This window comes from Pan paniscus, chromosome 1 (assembly GCF_029289425.2).
Source record: "Pan paniscus chromosome 1, NHGRI_mPanPan1-v2.0_pri, whole genome shotgun sequence".
NCBI classification, from domain to species: Eukaryota; Metazoa; Chordata; class Mammalia; order Primates; family Hominidae; genus Pan; species Pan paniscus.
The window spans coordinates 218,348,263-218,360,554 of NC_073249.2; the positions used below are offsets into that span (position 1 = coordinate 218,348,263).

The 12,292-nt window shown below is 54.6% G+C and overlaps 1 protein-coding gene across 4 annotated transcripts in view; it reads left to right on the forward strand.

Annotated features, from left to right (window-relative positions):
* The window catches only part of CTNNBIP1 (catenin beta interacting protein 1), a 62,115-nt gene that overhangs the window by 37,297 nt on the left and 12,526 nt on the right, over positions 1-12,292 (forward strand). For all 4 annotated transcript variants that reach the window (XM_034954966.3, XM_034954969.3, XM_057300678.2 and 1 more), the window contains 2 exons: positions 971-1,090; positions 1,782-1,872. In XM_034954966.3, the coding sequence (XP_034810857.1) occupies positions 995-1,090; positions 1,782-1,872 (187 nt within the window). In that variant the 5' untranslated portion in view covers positions 971-994. The remainder of the gene's footprint in view (positions 1-970; positions 1,091-1,781; positions 1,873-12,292) is intronic.

Here is a 12,292-nt window from a genome sequence, read left to right on the forward strand (position 1 = left end):
CCCGCTGGTCCAGGGTTTGCTGGTCCTGGAGGGATGGATGGTGTGAGGAGTGTTCTTGGCCTGCCAGCTTGGTTCCGTGGTTCTCCGAGCGCAGTTCCTTGGCACCAGGGCTGATAAGGCTCCACCCCAGCAGCTGCTGCGTTATTTCTGACTCATCCAGGAGTTACCAGTGTGTAACCCAAGCCCCTCCATACCCAGCTTCCTCTCCTCCAGCTCCTCCTGGAGGGAGGGGGCTCTGGACTTCTCTCCTGGGGACTTTCTACAGGTTAGGTCCCTGCTGCATGTGGACACGCTGCTGGCCTTCCCAGCTGCCTGCAGGAGCTACCCTCTGACAGGTGGGGTGGGTTTGTGAGGGCTGAGGTAGCAAGCCCTGCAACCCTGGGCCAGCGTCTTTCCATCAAGGGACCCCTTGGAGCCCAGCCCAGGAGCCACAACCCTGGCCTCTTAAACTTGTCAGGGGCTTTTGCCGAGGGAGCTGTCTCAGTGTTTGGGGGCTGGGCACTGATCTCACAGTTTCTCGAGCCAAAGGCCCTAACCAGTTGCCTCTGATCCCATCACTTTTTTGCCCCTTGTGGAAGTTCTTCTGAAAACCTGGGACATTTGGGGCTTCATGCACCACGTGTCCTGTGGCTTGTAGCAGGAGCTTTGCTCTGGGGTGATTCACAGGTAGAAACGACCAGCAGTCCAGGTCATCTCAGTTTTCCTGGACCCAGCAGCTTCATGCACAGAGGCAGCAGGCAGGCCAGCCCTTGCAGCGCCTGCTGGAGAACAGAGCTGCTCAGTTCAGCCTGCTGGGACCAGCATGGGTGAGAGAGGAACCCAGCACCTCGCCACCTGCCCCATGCTCCCAGAAGGGAGACTGTGGGTGGAAAGCGGCTCCTGGGAGGAGTGAGGGTCACTAGCAGGTGTCATTGTCCCAGTATGTCACATCCTGATCTCTTCCCTTTTGATGCTGTTGCTTGCTCTGCAGGAGTCCCCAGAGCCGGGCAGGGGGATGAACCGCGAGGGAGCTCCCGGGAAGAGTCCGGAGGAGATGTACATTCAGCAGAAGGTCCGAGTGCTGCTCATGCTGCGGAAGATGGGATCAAACGTGAGTGCCTGTGGGGTGTCAGGCAGCGGGCCCCCAGGGAGGGTCTCCCAGGGAGGGGCCCTGCTGGGCTATTGGAGGGTGGAGCCACTGCAGCTGCCTCCTGCGGAGCCACGGGCTGAGGAGGGGCCGCTGGGCCTGTGGCTTGGCTCTAGGGCTGCTTCTGGCCCCCCAGGCACAGAGCCCAGCACGTCAAGTTCTGGGGACACCCGACACTGCCGGATTGGGGCCAGGCGGGTGAGGGTCTCAAGGCCCTGACCTTCCTTTTCTCCCCCTCACAAGCCCGAAAGTCTTCTCTCCCAGGGGGCAGCTCAGGGACAACTTGTCAGGACAGGAGCTGAGGGGGCAGCAGGCATGCATGTGCAGGGGTATTTCTCAAAAAGAGTGGAGGGACATGGAATCGCCCCTCAGCCTTCCGGGCAGGACTTGTGTCTTCCACTGGCCCTATACTAGAACAGACTTTAATCTCAGATTCAGTCTGAGTGGCAAAGCCTTTGGACCGCTGGACCAAGTTTAAGGAGGGTGGGAGTGGGGTGTGCTGGCCCTGAAAGCAAAGGGGTCAAATCTCAGAAACAGAAGCCCGAGCAGGGACCAAGCAGGGACCAAGCAGGCCTAGGCGGTGCCTCTAGGGGTGCAGGTGCCTTTCAGGGAACAGGTGCATGCTGCCCCTCACCACAGCTCTCTCACCCTGCAGCTGACAGCCAGCGAGGAGGAGTTCCTGCGCACCTATGCAGGGGTGGTCAACAGCCAGCTCAGCCAGCTGCCTCCGCACTCCATCGACCAGGGTGAGTCGGCGGCAGAGGGGCTAGGGCAGTGGCACAAGTCCCAGGGGCACCGACTTGTGTTTCCCTTAGAAAGCGTAGCTCCAGCCCTCTTTGATGGGTGATCCATGAGACCCAGGGCTGACTAGGAGGGGCTACAGCTCCCTCCACCCACAGAGCTGAGCCAGGAAACCTTCGGAGCCTCCCACCTGATCCCATCTCCTTCCTCAGGTGGGAGCCAAAGACTCTACAAGACAAATGGCAGGATCCCTTTCTAAGGCCTGGAAGAGGCAGGAAATGGAGATGTCTGGGGGCCCTCATAACTGCAGAGACTGATTATTGCATTTCTTTAACCTTTGGCCTGACCCCTACCCACCTAGCACCCTGTCCAGGAGAGAGAAACTGCCCTTGTGTGCTAGGACAATGCCGTCACTGTTGTCCTGAGCACAGACCACATTGTGGCTGGTGTGGTCCTGGCTGTGGCCAGGAGGAATGCCCCAAAGGCCTGATGTCTCCGTGCGCCTGAGGGAGTTCTCTTTCTGGGGTGACCTCAACAAGTCAGCATGGTAACAGGCAGGATGTGAGTGTTTGTTGTGTAGCAGGCACCGTTGTTTCATTCTATTGTAGGTAGCTACTATTTGTATTATTAATACTTCCACTTAACAGGCAAGGAAACTGGGATTTGGGAGCAGTAAGCCACTTGGTCATGCAGCCAGGTGGTTACTGGGGAGTCCCGGGATGTACACCTGTGGCTGAGGAGCGCTTCACTGTCTGCCATCTTGCCCATAACCCACATGGCTACTGGACAGCTCCATGTCCCTTGGCTGCTCAGCAAGGTTCTCCTTCTCTAGAAGGCTTCTCATGACACGGAGGCTCAGTATTCTGACCAGCATCTCCATAGAGTCCTTTCCTTTTATTCTCTTTATGCTTTGTTGGAATGATTGGCCATGAAATATTACAACCTGTGGCATGTCCAGACGCGAGCGGGCCCCCGAAAGCAGAGTGCTGACGGCTGCGTTTGCTGTGCTTTGAGGCTGGCATGCGGGGCCTGACCTAGATCACCAGCCAGCCCTTGTTCTCCTGATGTCTTAGGGCTCTGTCCTGGCACAGGGGCCTGTTCCCAAGCACCGATGCTGGGTGTGACCTGGCTTGTGCACCCAACTCAGCAGAAACCTTCCAGGCAGTGGCTCAGGCAGCTCCCTGGGACAGCAGCTCACCACGCACAACCTGCCTGGGTGTGTCTGCCCAGGTGTGCCTCCTGGATCATGCGGCAGCCTGTTCTGTGTGGCGTCGGCTCCCGCCCCATCCTGGGATCTCTTGGGTGAGGTCTCTTCTCTTCCAGGGCTAATCTGGGTTTCTAGCATGGCACCCTCTACCATGGCTTCTGACTCATGTCAACCTGAAACCTTCAGGCTTCTGAGTCCCTGGAGACTCACCTTCCTTCCCACTTAGTCTTGGTCACTGAGTTAACCTGAATTTGAGCTGGGATGGTAAGAAAGCCTCCAGTTGAATACTCTTGGGAAAAAATCAAAATAGGAGACATCAAAAAGTAGGACCATATGTCAGTATAAAAAGCAGCAACAGGCCGTGTACGGTGGCTCACACCTGTAATCCCAGCATTTTGGGAGGCCAAGGCAGGTGGATCACCTGAGGTCAGGAGTTCTAGACCAGCCTGACCAACGTGGCGAAACCCCATCTCTACTAAAAATACAAAAGTTAGCTGGGCGTGGTAGCATGCAGGTGTAATCCCAGCTACTTGGGAAGCCAAGATCTCACCGCTGCACTCCAGCCTGGGCAGCAGAGCAAGACTCCGTCTCAAAAAAAAAAAAAAAAAAAAAAACAAAACCCCAGCAACAACACACGTACACACAAGACACAAGCTGTATATGCACATAGAAAAAAAGCTGGTGGCCAGGTGCAGTGGCTCACGCCTGTCATCCCAGCACTTTGAGAGGCCATGGCAAGAGGATTGCTTGAGCCCAGGAGCTCAAGACCAGCCTGGGCAACATAGGGAGACCCTCTCGCTACAAAAAATACAAAAACTAGCTGGCTGTGGTGGCACACATCTGTAGTCCTAGCTACTAGGGAGGCTGAGGTGAGAGGATCGCTTGAGCCCAGGAGGTTGATGCTGCAGTGAGCCATGATCGCACCACTGCACCCCAGCCTGGGCAACAGAGGGAGACTCTGTCTCATAAATTTAAAAATTTTTTAAAAGACAAAGAAGCTGGTGGAATATATACCAGACTGTCAGAAATTTTGTTTTTGACAAGGGGTGCTGGGCGTGGTGGTTCATGCCTGTAATCCCAGCACTTTGGGAGGCCAAGGTGGGCAGATCACCTGAGGCCAGGAGTTCAAGACCAGCCTGGCCAACATGGCAACATCCTGTCTCTACTAAAAATACAAAAATTAGCTGAGCATGGTGGCAGGTGCCAGTAGTCCCAGCTACCCAGCTACTTGGGAGATTAAGGCAGGAGAACTGCTTGAATCTGGGAGGCGGAGCTTGCGGTGAGCCAAGATCACACCACTTTACTCCAGCCTGGGCAACAGAGCTAGACTCTGTCTCAAAAAAAAATAATAATAATAATTGTTAGGGGATAGGACTATATAAGAAACTTTAACTTTCCAAGTCACACATTTTTGTAAAACTAATATTTTAACATTGTACATTTGTTTCTTTGTCATAAGGGAAAGTTAAAAAAAATATTTTTAGGAGAACTCTTGCCTAGCCGAACCCACAGTTGAGAATAAAAATGAGCTCTGCCAAGTTGTTGAGGAAGGTCAGTGACCCCACTTAGCTGTTGACCTTGCCCTGAAACTGCTGAGCAGTAGGAGCAAGCTGGCAGCTGTGACCAACTGTGTGGGCTGTGGAGTCCAGGCCCTTCTGGGTGGGTGGTGTCTGTCCACAGCTACTTCTTTCTCTGGGGAGGGGTCTCCTGGAGCTGAAGCTGGAGCCAGAGAAGACCCCAGGGAATCGTTGCGGAATAGGTGGTGGGAGTCACTCCCTGCTGCTGGGGCGCCCTGTGGACTGCCCCTACCTCCATAAAGATACCTCTAACCTGGCTGCCGGGGCCTGAGCCACACAGACCTGAGCTGCAGGAGGTTCTGAGAATTCTGTGGACTGGGAGTGGAGAGGGGAGGGGTCAGCCATGTCTGGAAGAGTTTCATAAGCATATTTATTTTCTTTGCGAGCCTAACGACACCACAAACAAACACAACAACAATAACAACAGAACTGCAATCAGCCCAGTCCCATACTGGGCTTACCCATGTGAGGGCAGGACCCTGCATCTGCCTGTGCCATGTGGGCAAATGGATCTCTGTTAAAATCTCACCTGCCCACCTTCTCCATCGCAGAGCCAATCTCAGCTGATGCTGCAGGATCCTGCTGTCAGAGGCTCAGACACTGCTTAGGTGGCAGAAGCCCTGGATTGTTGTCTCCAGGGACTGGGGCAGGATGTGGGGGCCAGAGCAGGGTGCAGAGACTGCCATAATGAACCCCAAAGGCCTGGAGCCTGCGGGTAATGGCCTGGCGTGCACCTCCTGCCCACTAGGTGGCGCTGTCTCTCAGCAAATGCTCCAGGCTGCTTTAGGTGTTCCCTGAGCCAGAGGAGGCTCCATCTACCCTGGGACTCCTCTAGCAGGGGGTCTGAGGCAGGCCCTCCAACGGACAGCACCCGACCTTGGTCCTGAGGGTCTGGCCGCCACCTTTAGCCCTGCACATGCTTCCCCTCCAGGGCTGGATGGGTCTGGTACCTGGGGCACTGCTCCCTTACTTGAGGCCCAGGGAGGGGGCCATGGGCACCCCTTTACCCCCTACCCTTCGATTCCTTCCTCGGTCACATTTGTTGAGTATCTATGGGGAGCCAGGCAGGTGCTGGAGACCCTGGGGTGGGGGCCTCCCCTTACGGGCTCACCAGGTGGTTCCAGCAGAGGCCCCAGTGGCCCCCCAGTTCCCAGCCTGCCTGGCCTCTGCTGGGCTGAGGCCACCAATGACAGCCTCCTTTCCCTCCCTTGTCCTTCACATCACCCCTCACTGGCTGTTTCCCACTCCCTTCCCTCAATCAGGGCTGGCATCCTCCAGGGTTGCCCCCTCTCTTCTCCCTGTCCCACACGCAGTGCTGTGATCTCAACAGAGAGCATGGCCAGCTGACTGTTGGCCAGCATCACCACAGCCGCCCATGCCCAGCTGACATGGATTTTCCACCTGTGCTCTGCCCTGACCAATGCCCAGCAAGTACACAGCGCCTGAGGACTCAGCCTCGACTCCTCTCTTCCTCAGGAACCTAATGGGTTACTGAGTCCATCCTAAGGCTCCCCAGACCTGCTTCATTCTCTCCTTCTCGTTTCCAGCCCCCTCTTGGACTGAGCCCATATTCACTCTTGTCTCACAGCTTCAGATCACTCCTATCTGGCATCTCGACTTCCCATCTTGCCCCCTCAGGTCTGCCCTCTACCCCCACAGCTGGAGAGACTTGGAGAGACTTTTGGAGGCTTAGAGTGACATTAGTGGGTCTCTACTCAACTTTTTTTTTTTTTTTTTGAGAAGGAGTTTTGTTCTGTCACCCAGGCTGGAGTGCAGTGGCGCGATCTCGGCTCACTGCAGCCCCCACCTTCCCAGTTCAAGCAATTCTCCTGCCTCAGCCTCCCGAGTAGCTGGGGTTACAGGCTCCCGCCACCACACCCAGCTAATTAGAGACGGGGTTTCACCATGTTGCCCGGGCTGGTCTCAAACTCCTGACTTCAGGTGATCCATACACCTTGGCCTCCCAAAGTGCTGGGATTACAGGCGGGAGCCACCATGCCCAGCCTCCACCCAACTTAAAATCATTCAGTGGCTCCCCACTGCCTTGAGGATAAAATCCAGCCCCTTTAGCTTGATGAGCAAGACCTGACCTCACACTGTAAAGGGCCATAGTGAATGGCCATGTTCATGCCTTTCTGCCACTGCATTTGCCTTTTGGCCGCCAGGAACCAGCCTTCACCCCCACCTTACTCCCCTGCCCCCTGCAACCTGGGCCAGGCCCTCCTGTCACATGTGCATGTACCTCGGCTGTGCTACACCCACACTGTCTCCTAATCCATCTATTGACCGGGCTCTGAGCTCCTTGAGCTTGGAACTGTGGCTTCCATCTTATTGTTTGTCATGTTTGGACAAATAAGTGAACTGGGTTCTAGTCCCCAAGGGTGTCTAAGCAGACCTGGAAACCAGAGGGACTTGGCTTTGAACCAGAGGAAGTCAGTACTTCTCAGGAAGGTCGCCCTGCTGGGAAGGGGCAGCTGCAGGAATGGGGAGGTCCAGAGCTTCCTGAAGCAGGCCTGTGGAGTGCTGAGTCCAGGCTTCTCTCATGGTCAGTGTGGCTCCCTCTAATGCATAGTGATTTTTTTCCCAGTTATAGAATCGTGCATAGTCATTTTAAAAAACTGGGGAAAGGGAGAAAGAGCAGAAAAGTTTGAAACATTGAATCCTACTGCATAGCTGTAATCACTTACCCTTTGTTAAGTTTCCTGTCATCCTTTCACAAACATGCATACATCTATAGCACAAGGCTGGGACCATAAACATTTTAATACCTGTTTTTTTTTCTTGTTGTTTTTTTGTTTTGTTTTGTTTTTTGAGACGGAGTCTCGCTCTGTCACCCAGGCTGGAGTGCAATGGTGCGGTCTCGGCTCACTGCAAACTCCACCTCCCGGGTTCATGCTATTCTCCTGCCTCAGCTTCCCGAGTAGCTGGGACTACAGGCGCCCGCCACCACGCCTGGCTAATTTTTTATATATTTTTTTAGTAGAGACGGGGTTTCACCGTGTTAGCCAGGATGGTCTCAATCTCCTGACCTCGTGATCCACCTGCTTCGGCCCCCCAAAGTGCTGGGATTACAGGCGTGAGCCACCGCGCCCGGCCTTAATACCCATTTTTAACATCCATTTTTTACGCATGATAATTTCACTGTGTTCTTAAATAATTTCCAATAAAACTTTTTTTTTTTTTTTGAGACGGAGTCTCACTCTGTTGCCCAGGCTGGAGTGCAGTGGTGCTATCTTGGCTCACTGCAACCTCCACCTCACAGGTTCAAGCAATTCTCTTGCCTTAGCCTCCCAGGTAGCTGGGATTACAGGTGCATGCCACCATGCCCAGCTAATTTTTGTATATTTAGTAGGGATGGGGTTTCACCATGTTGGCCAGATTTGTCTCAAACTCCTGACCTCACGTGATCTGCCCACCTTGGCCTCCCAAGGTGCTGGGATTATAGGCATGAGCCACTGCGCCCAGCCCAGCCACATGCTTTTTTAAGCAGGACAGTGTTTACTTGAGGAACAGGTATGACTTGGGCAGTTAGGTATTTCAGAAAGGGGCAGAACAAATGGGGAACACTTTCTGCTGCATTTTTACCCTGGGCCCTCCACCTATAGGTGCCTTCCAATGTGCTGGTTCTCTGAGAGCTCCGGGTCTCTTCTTGCCTCAGCACTGCACTGGGGTGGTGCCCAGCAAGTACAGTTCCAGGCCTCTGATGGTGCTTTGCAAAGGCCACCCATGGCCAGTCACCCGCAGAACTGTCATCCTCCCACAGTGCCTCAGAATAGGCCCTTGTCCAGCCAGGCGCGGTGGCTCACACCTGTAATCTCAGCACTTTCGGAGGCCAAGGTGGGCAGATCACAAGGTCAGGAGATTGAGACCATCCTGGCTAACATGGTGAAACTCCGTCTCTACTAAAAATACAAAAAATTAGCCGGGCGTGGTGGCGGGTGCCTGTAGTCCCGGCTACTCAGGAGGCTGAGGCAGGAGAATGGCGTGAACCCGGGAGGCAGAGCTTGCGGTGAGCCGAGATCGCGCCACTGCACTCCAGCCTGGGTGACAGAGCGAGACTCAGCCTAAAAAAAGAAAAGGCCCTTGTCAAGGTGTTGCTGAGAGGGACCCTGCCTAGACCTAGACTTGGCTCATTTTGTCAAGGAAGCTCCTTGTTTTTTCTCTGCCTGGGGGCCTCCTGGGGCCATGCCCTGGTCTGCTGCCACCCTTCTTGTCTCTGGGAGCTGTGTGCTGGCACCGGGGCTCCCAGGCCTGTTCCTGCCTCCACCTGATCACACTCTTTCTCCAAGACACTTTCCAGGGAAGGTTCCCCCAGCTGCGGCCAGCCAGGCTTTCCCCTTTGGAAGCTGAGGCTGCTGGTTCAGGGTCTGCTGCCAGAGAGCCTAAACTAGGTCAGTTGGCTTGAGGGTTACACTGGGAACCTTGTTAAAATATCTGTGGTCATGGGTAGATCAGCAGAAACCAGGCTGTAAGGAAACGGCCTCTCCTTTCGTAGCATGGCATGAGGGAGGCAGCTCTCTGCTCACCAACCCCCTTGACCCCCTCAGCGGCCCTGCCCTATTAGGGGTGGTGGCATGATATGTTACAGCTCAGTGTGGAAAGTTCTTCCTGGAATCCCCCATAACAGCCTTCCAGCCTCTGTTCTTTCACTTCCTTCATGAAGCCCTCGCTGACCCCTTCCAAGTCAGCATGTGCCCTGGAGCTCCATGCCAGTCTTACCACCTTACGTCGGGAGCCCCTCGGGGCCAGGGTCTGTGCCGTGTTCACCATCACACATGAGTCCCCCATCCTGCCTCTGGTGCAGTGTAGGTGTCTGCTGGATGGATGCCTGGACTGCGCCTTCCAGGGCCAGGCTGCTGGAGCAGCTCCTCCTTGGGGGCAGCCGGCTGGGCCCCTCCTTTGCACTGGCCCGGTGCCACACGGATGATCTGCTGGGGTTTCTGGGTCCCCTCTCTCCCTACATGTGGCTTGGAGGCTTCTCCCAGAGGCTCCAGGCGGTAACAGACTCTGCACTGAAATTATAGTCAGGCCCAGGGAGAATTCTAGTCTATGAGATGGGAAGCTAATCTTTGTTAACTTTAATCAACACTTATATGAGAATTACCTGTAACCTAATAACAAAATTAAACCAAAAATCATCTATATATTGAATTGAACAGAAATCAGCCAGGAGGATTTGGTGTATAAGTTGTGTCACTGAAAAAGGGGGAAAAAGAATCCCAAGAAAAGCGAGGAATGTGCTGAAGTGCAGGGCCAGCTGCTTACTCAGCACCTGGCTGCGGCTCCAGGGAGGGTCTCTTTGACCCCAGCTGCTTACTCAGCACCTGGCTGCGGCTCCAGGGAGGGTCGCTTTGACCCCAGCTGCTTACTCAGCACCTGGCTGCGGCTCCAGGGAGGGTCGCTTTGACCCCATCACCCCGCATCATGGGTTCTGTTGTTTAGAACTGAGAACAGATGCCCGAATGGCCTCAGAGAAGTCCTTGTGGGACTCTACACTTCCCCCCTCAAGCCCTGGTAAGAGGCAGGCCCTGTCAGAGAGGGGCATTGAGGGCTGCTCCATCCAATGGCTGGACGGTTCCACTCACATCAGCCCACAGTTGCTGTGTGCTAGGCACGGTGCCACCCCTCAGCACTGCCCGTGAGCTCCTGGACCACCAGCAGAGCAGACTGGCGTGTGAACTAATGCGTAAAGAGCTTTGGGCTGAGGGAGGGGAGACCACCTAGGAAGCCACAGAGAAGAGGTGCTGTTTGCACGGGGCCTTGGAGAATGCATGCGGATGTGCGTGTAGAGAAACCGGTGGGAAGGATGCTACAGGATTCTCCTCCAGAATGCTGGGCAAGAAGGCATGACAGCTTGGGGTCGGGTGGAGGTCAGGGGACAGTCTGTAGCACTGAGCTCTCTGAGCATGCTGTACACATTTGCACACCTCAATCACTGAGGGTACTTGTTAAAATGCAGACTCCTGGGCCCTGCCATAGCCCCAGAATGCCTGCCAGATGAGCCTGGGAATTTGCATTTTAAGCAAGCTCCCAAGGTCATTCAATTCTGATGCCCACTAAAATTTGAGAATATGCCAGGATGGGGCAGGCACGGTGGTGCATGCCTGTAATCCCAACACTTTGGGAGGCTGAGGCAGGAGATCACTTGAGTCCAGGAGTTTGAGAGCAGCCTGGGCAACATAGTGAGACCCCATCTCTATTGAAGGTGTGTATATAAAAGAAAAAGAAAAAAAGAGAGAGAATATGTCAGGGTTTTAGGTGAAGACCTGGTCATCTCCGTCCCTTCTTGGCAGTCAAAGCTCCCTGGTCTATGAGAGCTTATATTTTGGGGAACCAGGGAATTTGAATACAGGGAATGAACACCTTACCTGGGAAGACATATCACAAAGGTCATGTGTGTGTCACGCTCAGCAGGGATGGGAGGGTGGGAACAGGGCAAGATGGATTTGGGGGAGCACATCTGGGATTAGAACAGAGCAGGGATAACGGAGCCCCAAGGTGCGACCCTGTGGGATGTCGTTTATGATGCTTTATGCTGTGGATGTTATCCTGTGGCTAGTTAGATTGGGGATAGATTCATCACGTTGTACAGATGAGTAAACTGAGGCTAGATGTGCAGGGACTTCCCCCTGGGGTACACAGCTAGTCAGAGTCAGACCCAGGCTGGGTATCAGCTCCAGGGTCTTGGTACTGGGGTACCACAAGGGACCCCAAGCCTAGGAGGGCCTTTAGCTGCCTCCCGAGCTCTTGTTGGCTGTTCCAGGAGGCCTGATGTCTCTACTGGGAGCTGGCTCAGCAGCTTGGCAGCTCGATGCACGTCCACACAGCACTGGCTGCTGCAGTGCCACCGCCCAGCAGCCTCTTGTGCCCGTGGTGGTTGTCAGCCTGGAGCCCAGGAGGCGCCCCTGAGCCTGGTGCTGCTTTGGCTGCTAAGACCCTGGTGGATCACTGGTCGCCGGCCGCCATCCCCATAGCAACCCAAGTGTATGCTGTCTCTGGGTAAAAGCCATCCCCTGGGGACTCTGGAGCATCAGAGCTGAGATGTATAGAACACCCAGCTCATAGTCCCGAGCTGCTGAAAACAGCACATGCCACCAGCAGGTCTTGGTTTGTCTGGGAGGAGGCCCAGTCCAGGGTGGTACCTGAGTTTTGTCCCCTTCAGAAATGCTTCCCTTTGGAGGAGCGTCTGGGTCCTGCTTTTCCAGGTAGCCTTTCCCTAGAGCTGGTAGTTCAGCCACTGCAGTTTTGGATAGCCAGGTAGCAGATGCTAGTTGGTATTAATAGCAAGATTAACGAGCTCCTGGGAGGAGGAAAAGGTACCACAACCAAAAACCATATGGTCAGAGAAGAGGATGAGACACAGAGTGGGCGTTGTCCTGGACACTTGGGAGCATGTGGTCGCATTCCCTCTCCAGCCTGGTCTGCCATGTGTGTCAAGGATGGGCCCTGGGCTTGCCAGGTGGCATTCCCTGGACAGTTGTGAAGCACTCAGCCAAAGTTAGCTCCCTCTGCTGATGGTGACTCACAAAGGGAGCTCCCCGCATCAGCCATGAGAATTTGCAGGCCCTGAAGATTTCAGGTCACATTTCTGAATTTTCACGCCCCACTTTTTTACCCTCTTTAGGAGGAGTAAGGCTCCTG